Below are 13,928 nucleotides of genomic sequence, written 5' to 3'. Positions count from 1 at the left end.
AAGTGAAATCAGGAGGTTATTTTCTGTCAACCAGTTGCTAAGTTCCTGTGGTTCACTGACTTCTTTTCTCTGCATCAGAAGTGGAGACAGTTGCTGCCAGATGAGTGAACTACCTTGAAGTGCTCTGTTCTTTTTTAGGAGGAAGTGGAAAGAGGGGGAGATGACAGCATGACGCTGCTGGGAGGACTGTGAGCCTAGCTAATGATGAAATCCCGAGTGGTGGGAGCAGATGCACTGGAGTCACCACTCCTGCCTGATGTGTAGCATGCAGTCCTGGTAGTTGACGGGCTAAGTTGGGTAGTTGATGGGTGGTTGCCTAAGTCAAGTTTGCTGCCAAAAAATGGTGCAATATGTGGCATCCGGGGGTATTTTCTTAAACTTTACAACTGCTTAAAGGAGAGCAGAGGTGTAAGGATTTGTGCCTTCTATTTGAGCACAGGAATGTGCAGCACTGGTGAAGCTCCTTGGCTTGTGATCCAGCTTTTCATCTTGTTTTGCATTGCTGCTCTTGGCTGTGACTTTTTTGAGTTGCCCCTGTCCCTCATGTGCTCTGGCTCTCAGCAGTACATGGACAGAGAGGGGGGGAAAGGCAGTGCCTGTGCTCTTGGGGTCTGTGCCATGTGGAAGGTCAAGCAAGTTAAATAACACAAAGGTCCTGGGGATTTGTTTAGGAATGATGTTGATACAGGCAGAGTTTTTAGAAGTTCTTGCTGTGGGTCTTTAGTAAAGCTTTTACAGAGTGTCGGCAAACGTCTATTTTTGGGTTTATGACTTATCTAGAATTCATGTAATTTTTTTCTTCTTCTCAGCAGCAGAGGGCACCTGTGAACATGACAATGCCAGGTGTTCAATAAATAACATGCTTCTGTTCTGCAGTGGTGTGTATCTGAGGCCAATGCTAGTCTTTGATATAGCCTTAAACATTTCTTACAAGAGCTTGAAAATACCTGACTTCCACATTATTTAAAGTCTTTGCTGTTGTGACACCCCCTAGTTCTACTTGTAATTTGTTTGCAGCATTAAAATGTTTGAAATGTCAACCTTGGACCTGGAAAATAGAGGGCTGTTAAAAACGTGTAACAGCAATACGCAGCTCGTTTGTCCAGCAGTGCTCTGTGAAGGCACATGATACTGGTGGGATAGTGCTCAGTCTCCAGTTACAGGAAGGGATAAGATCTTCTCAGAGCTCACGTGATGTTCCACTGAGTTTGGGGTGGGGGGGCCTACAGAGGTTTATTTTAGTTTGCTTACTTGCCTCTTTTTCTGGGAATGTCAGTTTTCTTTATGTATTTCAAGCTATAAGTTAATTAAATTTTTGGGAGTAAAAGATGACTGTAGTGTGTTTTGACTTACTACAGGAATGGAACAGCTTTGGCATAAGCTTTCTGGAGGAATCATTCTTGGAGTAACTTATTTATTAGAGAATCTGAAAAACAGTGTCTGCATGACTGAAGTGCTTTCTGATGGAGGTGGTAGGCTGTGGGAGTTGAAAGATTTGGCTCCTTTTCTGGATCTGCCTAGTGCTAAAGTACAACCAAGATAACAAACTGCATTTGACAAGGCAACAGATATATCCACATACCTCAGTTTATCAAACCTGAGTTTTGTGCTCAAGATAGATTATATTTGGGGAAAATGACATTTTTAAAAGAAACCCAACAAAACAAACAACCAAACCCCAAACAAGTATAATCCCAAGAAACAACTCATGGGTTTTGGAGCTGTAAATGTTGTGACACAGCTGTTGGGATGATGGTATTTCCCCTGTCAGGTGACACTGAGCAGCTATTGCTTGCTGAAGGTTTTATTTGGGATATGAGACAAACGCTTTGGCAGCTGACCTAAAAACATTTGTTATCCTCAGAAGCCAAATAGAATTATTGCTTCCATTGGCTTCAAGAGAAAATGCAAGACCAGGTTTTGTTGTGAATGTTCTGCAGATGTTATTTGATATTTGATTTTCCTCTGAGCTCTCAGGACACCAGCATTGCTGTAATGTACACCCAGGCAGTCAGCCTCTCATAGATAATCTGAAGGCATCCAATATCTGAGATATCCCTGTACATGGGATATCATGCAGTTCATGTGGATCTGTAGTTTAACAGGGAGACTCTGATGTGAAATTTCAGCTGTGAAGTTTAATAGAAACAGAAACTTCCCAGAAAATTGTTTTGAGATTTGATTTGTGTATCTGCACAGATGGTGATGTGAATAACTAAACACCTCTGTCAGTAAATGCTGTTTCTAGGGATGGCTCAACTGGTGTTTATCTCAAGGAATACAAGGAATCTTTTCAATAGATCCTGGAAAGAAGTTGGAAAGTTCAGGTTTGTTCAGTGGGGGTTTGGATTGTTCCTACTTCATTTTCACAGACTGACAACAGGAGAACTAATCTGATTTCCAGCAAAGGAGGAACAGAATGGCTTAAGTTCTTGTGTTTCTTGATTAGCAGATGTGGAACTGAAATGTTTGCCAGTGTGTTCTCAGTGTGGACGTTCCTCGTCTCTGATGATGTCCACCATCATCACAGGTTTGTTTAGCAGGCAGATTCCCCCTGCCCTTTGCTACACTGTGCCCCAGGTATCAGTCACTACACCTGGAAAATCCTTCTGTAAGGAGAATTATGAGTATCAGGGTGTGCTGGAAAGGGAGGTTTTCCTCCTGACTGTGCATTTCCCAGTGCCTTTCCTGGCTGCCTGATGCTGTTCCCAAACACCCGCTGTCTGTGTGGTTTTGGGAGCCAGCAGCCCACTAGATGGAGCAGGGGGTACAGCTGGCTCCAGAGCCCTGCACCAAGCTGAGCTACAGGACTCAAGGCTAAAATAAAATGGAGCAGGAAATTAGAGCAGTGATTGGTCTGCTTTAAACTTGGCTATTAATATACCTGAGCAAAAGTGGTGAGAGTAGCTTGAAATCCACTGGTGTATAATTAGGTGCTCATGTGTGTTTTTAAATTAAGGGAGTATTGTAGTTTATGTGCTGGAGTTTGGTTGTTATACTGATTCTGTTCCTAAAAATATTGCAGTAAGTAAGAAAATGACTTTAAATGTCTCTTAGAATCTTACATTCCTGAGTTTTCACTGGCTTTAAAAACAAATCCAGTCTGCTAAAGCTTCTGTGTCCACACTGACTTCATGTGGATTTTCTCAGGCAGGGACTTGCTTCAATAGCCAGACATATAAATGGAGCATCCCACTGTTTGCAAAGCAGTCAATCAAAAGTTTTCTTAGTGAAACACTTCTTTGTGCAGAGACTGGGCAAGGAGTTGGATTTTTGACTTGATTTTGTATAGAAGTTTCTTGTATATATTCTTGATTGAGTTTCAACCTATGTGAAGAATGTCCTGGCATGTGGTTGTCTTCATATTAAATGTTGTAGCAGAATGTTTAAAGAGGTGGTTTTTTTTGAGTTTTTTGTTGGGTTTTTGGTAACAAATTGCAGGGATTTTGTGTGCCTGAGACATAGTGCAAACTTGAACAGTCCAGAAGTGTCAGGGATAAGACCATTGCTGCTGCATATGTTGATATTTCCTATCAACAGAGCATTCTTGACAGCTAAATTATCTTCATAATTTCGAGTGCCCTACTTATTAAACTGAGATCTAGACCTGTAGTTCACAGTGTAAGAGCGACTTGAAGATGTTGGTCTTGCCAAGGGGTTGAATTTTTCACTTGTTTTACAAATCAGTTTTCTGTGCTGGTTTGATTTGCAGGTCTTACCACTTCCAGGTTAAATACTTGTTTGATAGCTCAGTCCTCTTTTCAGTCCATGAGTGATGTGTGTGCTCTTTGGCAACTACTTAGGAGGTCATAAGGTCCTTCTGGATCTACATCTTAACTTTGGTGGGGGACCTGCATTAAAGGATGGAGCTGGATGAAAGCTGTCCAAGGAGAGTCTTCAGACAGTCCTGGTGCCAGGAAAGGCTCCTTAATGAGCTGGATCTCTGTCCTGGCTTGTGTAGGAGGAACTTTTAATTCCTCTTGAAGGCATCACACTGGTTGGATTTGCCATTCTAGCAGGTCTGTTTCTCTTTCTCCCCCTCAGGCTTATCAGGAGTTTGAGGCAGAGGACAACATACAGATGAAGGGTGTTCCAAACTTGGTAAAAGCCATCAGACTTGGGAGGTAAGCTCTGACTTTCAAACAGGCAGGGTGGGCAGCTTAGCTGCCTAATTCCTCATAATGCTGTCAGGAGACAGAAACTCCAGTTTCTCTAGTTTACTATTATATTAAATCTCCCATTTTTAGGCTTAATTGGTTTTCTTTGAGAGAACTTTGATTGAGATTGGTACCTCAGGTCATTAAAGGTGTTACAACATTGACAGTGCTGGAGAAGTTTGCAAGGAGGCTTTGGGTTTGAGTTGGTGGTGATGTTCCAGGGGGATACTTTCTCATCTGCCTAAAAGCACTAGAATATTTGCATTTTACGCTCACACTTATGATGCTTGAAGACCTTTATATTTTTTTGCCACATAAGCTTCTAAGAGTGAGTAGTGCAACTTTTTTGTTGCATGTTATATTTAGCACATGTATTATCTTAAACAGTGTAATCTTGGAATGTGAGATCTTCCTTGATGTAACAAGGCTTTGTAATGGCTTTGTAAAGACACATTGCAACAGAGACAATGGATACTTTTGCTTTTAGGATGTATATTATCAAACTAATTTTATCATCCACCCATAAGAATTTGACATCTTAGTGGAAAAAAGTCTGAAATATCAGAGGAACTTTTTGTATTGTTACCTAAGTCAAGCTGATAGGAACTATGTCTGGTTGGCACTTGGCAGGCCCAGCATGTGGCAGGCACTGCCAGCACACAGCTCCATTCCTCTTGGGGTGTTATCAGGGCCAGACATCCACTCCTTTGTATGTTGGTGTGTTAAAATGGAACTGGCAACAATTCAGTTTAAAATGTGCTTCTGGGTGCCAGTGAAAGGCATTTTTTCCCTCCTATTTAGTTTCCTGTTACTGCTGATAGGAATGTTCCTTTAACAGTGACTTAAGTTTCTCCACATTTGGGGCAAGAATCTGGTGGTCTTCCTCAAAATTCTTCTGACTCTGTTCAAGTCAGTGGTGATTTCTGATCCTCAGGGAATATCTGATCTCTTGCAGTGTTTAATTGGAAAAACAAAGTGTATTCTGTTGGTTATTTTGGCAAGATCTTATCTTGATGGGAGGCATATTTTGGGTAGAATAGATTTCCGGTGCTGTGTCTCATTCTGCTGGTATTGGAAAAACCAATTCTGAGGACTGTTACTGTGGTGTCTGTTGAGGGTATGTAACTTAGTGTACATCCTCTTCTGGTTGAAACTTCCAGCTCTAGGAGGGTAATGTGTTGCACAGCTGGAAATGACTTCCAGAAGAAAGTGCTTAATGTCAGTTATATCATCTTCTGGGCCCTTAATAGTTTTAACCTTTGTACCTAATGAAAACAGTGGTCAGATCTAATGGAGATATCCCCCTTGACTGTACAGCATCACTAGCTATGTACATTTGTCTTCAACGACTTGATTCAAGGAGCTATTTATTATAACTGGGACATTAAAATTTTAAAACATTTTAAAGCATTTCTTTCTTCACAGAGGGAGAAAGTGGTGTGCTGCTTTACGGCACCTCAAGGCCTGTGCAAGCGTGTGCTCTATCTGTAACAGTGGGAAATGCTTCTGTGGATTTCCTGGAGGCTGGTTATGGGCAGCTGCAAAGAAGGGTGTTGGTAACACCTGATGTGGTGTTAATCTTCATTAAATGCACTGTTGAGTACTTTCCCAGAATCCACTTGCAGAATTCATCCCTGGAGTTGGCTGCACTGTCTAGACACGAGCTCACTGAATAGTATTGGGTCCATCACCCTGGTTTGTGTGGAAGCTCCTGGCAAGGCCAAATTGAGCCGTGACTTCACCAGCCAGCGTGAAGCAGCAGGGAGGCTCCTTGGACACTGTTGGTAGGAGAGGGAGATGGTTTCAGCAAACATGAGGCCCATCAGTCGTGCAGTTTTCACTTTCTGATTTCCTGTTTTCCCAAAGCAAGTTTAGCACAGTGGAAAGGTTGCCAGGGTGATCCTCTGGGAGCTGTGGCACACAGCCTGGGCACAGTGTGCTCACGTGGGAGCTGCTGAGTATCTCTGCTGGGCAGCTGTTTAACATCTCATAACTCATGATTAGGATGTCAGGCAAAGATAGTGGATAAAAGATGGTCTGTCACATCATAACTTTGATAACTGTAAGTTCTGACTTTTGTTTCTGTAGTCTCTTACCAAAGGCTTCCATAAAACTGCACTTCAAGTGTACGAGGCGACTTAAAACAACTTGTGTCTCAAAACGAACTGAACTCTTCCATTCAGTAGTGTTCTACATCACATAAATACCTATTTTTTAGATGCACACATTGTGCTGTAAAATACATTTTTCTATATGTTGTGTTACAGATACTTGTGCCTCACTTGCTGCTATTTGATCCAAAGACCTTTTGTTCTGTTCTATATGAGGGCAGAAATGGAAGCATTCAATCTGGCAATGTTATAAATAATATCTGATGTAATATTTTGGTCAGATATTTATAGGTGGACTGCAAAAGGTTGTGTGAAGGAACTTAATATTCTTGTAAGAGCAAGATTAGATTGGGAGTTCAGAATGTTTACACAGATTTGAGTGAGCAGACAGTTATGTATTTTGGTTCCAGCATTTGACTTGGGCAAAGACTTTTTTCCATTGAAACATACTTATGATAAAATACTGTGCCAAAATATAGATATATGGATGAAAAAGAAATGGTATATCAAGAACTAATTTTCAGAAGACCCAGTTGACAACATGAAAATACACAAGTGGCAGAGAAGATCTTGGCATTTGTCTTCAGATAATGTGTGTCTGGCATTGACTCTCTGGAAACATGGAACTATAGATTTGAACTTTCCCAGGGGTATTTAAACATGGCAAGTAGAATAAGCTCAGTTACACAATTTGATACACATGCTTATGTCACATAAATATTGTGTTCAAAAATACCTGAATAAAAAGATGGAATTCACATCTAAGCAGCAAAAATGCTTTGTGTTTGAGTGACAGGATAAGTTGTGTGTAGATGGTTCAGAATGCTGTTAATTTTTCTGCAAATTAATTGCTTTGGGATATCACAGTTTGTTTCAGCTCAGTTTCATCTGAGCTGAAGCACAGCACAGATGAGCTGAGCTGCTTGGTTTGTTCCATCTCTTTCTAATAAGAACTTGCTGTCTAAAGTTCTCCTAAATCTGCTAGGTGTATTTTTAATTTCTTAGAATACCTACAGAAGTATTTAGATGTTTTCTTCCTTTAAATCTATTGCCTTAATGCTCAGTGAAGTGTGAGTGAATGCCAGTGGAAACCCTAATTTCTGTACTGCATAGGGCTTGAACCTGTTTTAACAAATACCTTGGCTATGTTTGTCCTGGTTAAACACAGTCTGGAAACTGTGTGGATGTGTTTTAGGGAACTGATGCAGGACCTTAGCTGCAGCCCATAGCTTCATCTGGGATTGAGTGATGTGGTCTCTGCCTCTTGCTGTGGTTTCCATGTGAAACCATCTGGATTGGGGTGAGCAGTAAGCTGGCCTTGAACAGAAAAATCCCCTCTCACTGGCCTAGCAATCAGCAGGGGAAAATAGAACTTGGGCTTTTTAGGGGAATGCAAATTGCAAGATTGTGCTGCTATTGATGGACTTAGGAAACTCAGTGATAAGAGCTTAAAAAACAAAAACACTGACATACTTTTTATCCTGCTTTGTGTTATTCACTGCTAGGAATACTCTAATCTGCTTGCTTAGTCCCAGGCAAGTCAATCTCACTAGAACTCTGAATTTAGTTTTAATTCTTCTATTTTTTTTTCTTTTTCCAGTTAGCAGACTTGAGGAGCGTGAAGCAGAACTCAAGAAGGAATACAATGCACTTCATTCAAGACATACAGAGGTAGGTTGTTACACCAAGATGATTTTGGGGTATCTGTAAAAATGTGGATCTGTGGAAAACCTTGCATTGTGAGCAATTGGGAAAATTGTTGAGTGTTTTGGTTTGTACACTGAATTGTAACCAGGCTTCATTTGGTGATGTAGTTTTCCTCATTCACATCTAAGTGTCTATTTCTCAATGCTTGATGACACATTTGTCATTTTCATAGCTTTGTCAGATATTGAGAAGTTTTAAAAAGGAATCTGTTCTTCCATATTTCAAAGGCAATTCGTCAAAGCACACTAATAAGCTTCAAAGAAATAGAAATGAAATTACATTTTCATACTCTTTCCATCAATTTTCTGTGTTGATTTTATTTGTACCATTGAAGGAACAAATACTTTCAAAACCTGGCCTACTGGGATTTGTGATTAAAAGAGTTCCCTGCCATACTTTATTGAATGCTGTTGAAAATGGGATTTGCTGATGAAGATGGAACAAGTTTGAATTTGTTATTTTAAATAAATAAGAGCCACACTGTTTAGGTTAGGTCCAAAGCATAAAAACAGGACTTTAGTTTTCAGTAGCAGGTTGTCTTTCCCATGCAGGGATGTTTTACTGCCTAAGTCATATACATATTTTAGTGAGGAAGTCACTAGGTGCTTTGAAGTATTCTGATTAATCTGGAGTCCCACTACTGAGTACAGTTCTTCTCCTTACTCTCCTTGCTTCGCCTGTGGAAGGTTAGAGAGCTGTTTTTAGATCCTTGCTACCTACCAAAGAGGGCAGTGCCATACTGACTGCTCCCAGTCCAAAAAGACCCATGTGGGGAAAGGGGAAGCAGATGCAGATGTCAGATTTGGTTATCCTAAATACTTTCAGCGATCTCAGGTGCTTTATACTGACAGCAGCTGAAAAGTGACTTGGAACCACAACCAGTCTGTAGCGCTCAAGTATTGTGTGACCAGACTTCTGAAGCTTATAAAAATATTCATATATTTACTGAAATCATAGCATTTTTAAAATCACATTTGTTACTAGATAATTGCTTTAGAAGGGAACATCTGTTGAAAACTGGAAATCTAAGTAGAATGAGAAGTGACAAATCTTAATGCTGCCAGCTGAGGTTTGGCATCCTTTTGAACTGGAAGTACTTCAGTGTATTGGGTGCTTGCAGAGTTCTGGTTATTGTAATTGGAGCCTGTGGGATCTGTCACAATAGAACTGGCAGGTTTTTATTGAATCCTGTTTCACAGAGTTCAAGATTAAACTAAATGTATTGGGCACCATTAATTCAATGAAATGCTAATGACATGTTCTGAATATCTTTTTACATAGGTTTTGCTCCAAAGTGGACAACAGCCTCTGCTGGTTTGATTCCAATTTATTAAATGCTTTTACATCTTAAATTCACTCTCTTTGGTGTAGGGAGAGGTGTTTCCTTGGGCTTTACTACTACTGGGGTGACTGTCCTTTCTTCATAAAGAAATAATTTGTAGTGCACCATGGTATATCCATACCTCTGTTCTCCTAAAATCGGATCTCCTGTTTTCTGTACTCCTCCCTTTCAGTATGACTGCTTCCTTCTTTCTTTGTTTTCCAGACCATTTTGAGTCTTGCAAAGATGCACCTCCTTTAAGGACAGAGCATCTCAGCATTTTAGTGCTGTATCTGGTGCATGTTTGAGGCTCAGGGACTGAAATAGCTGGGAACTGGAAAGGACTGGCTGATAATAATGCCCATCTCCCCATTCCCTTTGTGATTCCCTGCTTCCCTTTCTCCCAACTAATTCTAACACTTTAGGTCTGTGTAGTAACTTTTTTCTTTTAATGCAACGTATTTTGGCAGGTATCCAACTTCCTTTTGGCATTTAGGTTTATCAGGTTTATTGGATCAAATATTTCTATCAAATACTTGTTTCTGAAACTTTTTTCTTCCATGTTTTACTAGGAAGGGATACTTCTTTCCTTCTGAGTCTGCTTCACTGTTGTTTTTACAAGTGATCCACTTGGTACTTACTGAAATGGCAATTGATTTTCTTTCAATTGACCAAATAATGAACAGAGCATTAGAAAGATCATTTTTTTAAAATTTAGCTCTAAGGTGTTGGCAGTGCTTACTTTGACAGATGTCATGTTAAAGATGCAATGTGACTGCATTTTGTGCAATCTTAATTTCTAGCAATTTTTCTCTCTTCAGTCTTCAGTATTTGTTTCCTTCCACCTCCCACTCCCCCTTATTCTTTATTTTCACAGATGAGTATTTCAGAGTTGGATGTCGTTCTCTTGCCGCTCCTGACCTGAGTTAGGTTCTGTATCCATGTCCTTCATGATACCCACCTTTCAGCCCTCCCTACCTGCCTTTGCTGGAGTTCACTGCCCAGCAGAGGTGCTGGCTCAGCAGCCCAGGGAATGTCACCCATTTTCAGTCCCAATGGACCAAGACATACTGAAACTAAGTCACCTTGGGGAGTTCCACTAGGGTTGTGAAGCAGAGAGCTGAATCAATCCCTCTCCACAGTGTGTGTGTTGTGGTGAGAGCTGGGAGTTCTCCTTGGAGCTCAGCCTGCCAGAGACAGGGCTCTGCATTGCAGCTCCAGCACCAGCCTGCCCAGCAGTGAGGTGTCTGCAGCTGCAGAGACAGCAGGGCTGCCCTGGCTGGGAGGGCTCTGGGGACAGGCTTTATCCTCCATCATCCTTCTGTTAAATCAGCCTCTGTCTTGCTGCTCTCTGGAGAGGGAGGTAGGCTGGCTGGTGTGAGTGCAGGACATCCCATTAAGCCTCCTTCCCACTAAGACTGTACTTGGGCTAACTGGCTTGATTTTAAATGGATTAGGGTGTGAGAACCTGGGCAGTTGAGATGGCAGCTTGGAAGGTGGGGTGTAGCAGGTAGTCAAGAGGATAAAATGTTCAGTCAGAACAGAATGGATGGAACAGTCTGAGCATGTTCTGACATCTGTGCTCTGATTCGTTGTCTTTCCTGTGCTTGCAGTGGGCTTTGATCTTGTGCTGATCATACTCTGCTCTAACAACCTGGATGAGATGAGTGCCAAAGCGGTGTGCTGGAGTTCCTGAGGTGGAACTTCTGGAACCTAACTATGCAAAGTCTTGTTTCCATTTTTCTGTGACTGTAAAGGACCAGATGCAGGAAGCAATCATACAGCCAAGGGCAGTGTGCTGGAAAGCAGAATGGTTGACAGTGGTCTAACACAAAAATCTTCAGATCTTTGCTCTCTAGACTTGGAAAGGAATTCTATCAGTTGCCTCTTGTATCTCAAGTACTGTTCTGTTTAATAGGATCTGGCTTGTTTTAGTGCCTGGATAAAAGCAGGCCTGTCTGCTCTGTGTACCTGTGGGGGCTTTTTTGCCTTTGCTGCTGAGATGATGCACTGCTACTGGTACGTCTTTCAGAGCAAACCATTCAGGGTGGTTTTGCCTGCTGAGTAGGAGGTAAAGGATCCTTCTTTCTTTTTTCTGCATAGTTAAAGGGCATAACTTCATAACTATGGCACTGGCTTTTTAAAGGCTTGGCTAAGGCTTTTATGTTTATTACTCAGTTGGGAAACTGAGGCAAAGCAATACTTGAGCATCTTCTGGAGAATTGAGTAATACCTGTGGCCTCTCTCTGCACAGGTTTCCAAAATAAACCTCTTTTTTCTCTATTTAAGGAAGTTATTATTTTTCTCCCTTTGGAAACACCAGGCTGAGGTGGTTCGATATCTTTCCCTGACACACAGAATATGGGCTTAGTTTAATGAAGCATAATTGGGCCATGGAAGTTTCTCATTGTTCTGCACTGATACAGCATGACAGAACAGTGAGCCTGGCTCTGGCAGTGGGAATGGACTTGGTCAGGTTCATTAGGATAAACATATCCCCAGCAAGTCCCTGGGCAGGGGACAGGAAGGGAAGGCTAGTGGAGGTGTCTGCTTACAGTTACAGCTAAGCACGGGCAGCTGTCACATTGTCTGTGAGATTAGACTTTGGATATCTGTTCAAGTAAATACTTTTTCTAAAGCCTTATGCTGAGTGTTAACAGCTTGATCTATAAAACCTGGGTTTAACATATTCACATATTACTGTATCTGCCAGCAACACCATCTTGTGTGTGGATAAAGATGCATCAAGCTCTCCAGTGGAAATTGTGCTTTTACTTAGGTGAGAAACAAACCACAAACCCCGCAAGGAAAAAAGGTACATGGAAGTATGTTTAGGACTTTGATACTGAATCAAGGAGATTCTAGAAATATCTGTTACATCAGTAAATCTAGATTATATGGGACAGAGAAAGATCTATATACACGCAGTTGGGTGCACATTCCCAAAGGGAGGAGCTGCTTGTGCCCAGCCTGATTGGATGTGCAGGATAAGCAGTGAGGGCTGTAGCACTGAGCCTGGTGTGACAGCCAAAGAATTACTAAAACCTGCCTGGGGGGAGCTAAAGCAGTGACACAAAAAGGAAGGAGGAGCAAAAGAGCAAGGAAGGTATAAAGGAGATGCTCTCAACCTGGTTAAGGCAAAGGTACAGGTAACAATATCCCCAACATGGCATATCCACATTTGTTTGTGACAAGGAAAGTGCTAGGCTTGTGTACACTGGGAGTGGTTATATTTGTAAGAGTAGAAATTGAAATGAGTGCCAGGATGTTCATTGTCTGTTACTGAGTGCTTAAGATGTAGAAAAACCTTATAATATTTCTGCAGTTGTAAAACTTGTCACGTGCCATATGAGGAAATCAATCTGAGTATTTTTTTGAGATGGAAAGACATTGCATTCAAAGGGAATGGATTTCATGTTCATGCTGTAATGTGTTTAAAAGGTTGTTGTAGTCAGTTTGCACATGTGCCCTAAAATCATTAACACCTGAACTGTGAAATGCTGTTAATTAAGGTAATTCTTCCAAGTTCTGAGTTTATCTTTAATCCCCTCAGCTAATGGTAATTGAGCAATGTGTTTAATTACAACAATGCTGAAGTGCTCTGTGTTTGTGATGTGTGTTTCTTGGAACAACTGGTTGTATTCAAAATACTTGCGGACTTCATGGGCAGCAGAGCGAGCTGTCAGTAGTGAAAGGATGATTAAATATTGACTGCAGCTTGTATTGAAGAGAAAGGGGGTAGACATAGTCAATTATTTATCATCTGTTCTCTAGCATAACTTCAGTAAAATCTTGTACTGAGGGGAGAGCAATTCAATCCATTTAAGTCTATTTTTAAAATGTCAGTAGTATTAAAACCTTTTTATTTTGACAGCTGAATAATCTCAAAACAGCTGAACTTCTAATCAGATTTTGAGCACTCAGAATTCTAGTGCATTAATTCATTACACGTTTTTGGATCAGAATGGCACTTCATGGATATGCCAAGGCTTGAGGGTCATTTAGATTGAAAAGATTTTTGGATGTCATCTGGTTCAAATCCCAGTGATTTTGGAGTGAGTCTTCAAAATTTTATTGCAGATAAGCAGTTAGTGGGCTTACTTCCCAAGCTGCAGTATTTAATTTATTACTTTAACCTTCAAATTAAGTTTATGAAAGTTGGGAATTCACACATCATTTCTTAAGACTACAGCACCAGCTGTGAAGCTCCCCATCCCATGGGGAGGGAGGGAGGGTGAGGAACTCTTTTCCTTGTGGACACTATTCCAGTATTGTCAACTTTTATCCTTGGGACCCTGGGTTGAGGCAGAGAGTGGGCTTTACATGGTGGTACCACTGTTCTGGTTTTTTGGACACCACAGGCACATACAGCCTGGGTCTGTGGAGAAATTGCCATGGAGTGCTGCACGTGCACATAGAGCCTTATGATTCTATGAATCTTAAGTTACCATGCAGCACTGCACATTTTGTTTATAATTTTATTTTTGGGTTCCTATAGCTTACGTGCATTGTGCTGAAGTATGTGATCTACAGATTTGCTTATTTTATTATCAGCATCATTTTCAGCTGCAGAACAATATAAACTGAACAGTCCTTTCAATTGACCTACCCTCCAGTCTCTGTGGGTAGTAA

The 13,928-nt window shown here is 41.1% G+C and overlaps 1 protein-coding gene across 1 annotated transcript in view; it reads left to right on the top strand.

The window, feature by feature from the left end:
* SPAG9 (sperm associated antigen 9) overlaps positions 1 to 13,928 on the top strand; it is a 61,794-nt gene that overhangs the window by 9,717 nt on the left and 38,149 nt on the right. Inside the window, exon 3 of the mRNA XM_082294213.1 lies at positions 7,869 to 7,939. Coding sequence (XP_082150339.1) covers positions 7,869 to 7,939 — 71 coding nt within the window. The remainder of the gene's footprint in view (positions 1 to 7,868; positions 7,940 to 13,928) is intronic.

Source organism: Coloeus monedula, assembly GCF_965178545.1.
Source record: "Coloeus monedula genome assembly, chromosome: 19".
NCBI classification, from domain to species: domain Eukaryota; kingdom Metazoa; phylum Chordata; class Aves; order Passeriformes; family Corvidae; genus Coloeus; species Coloeus monedula.
Note: the sequence above shows the minus strand (reverse complement) of the source record. Positions and strands in the feature narration are given on the sequence as shown.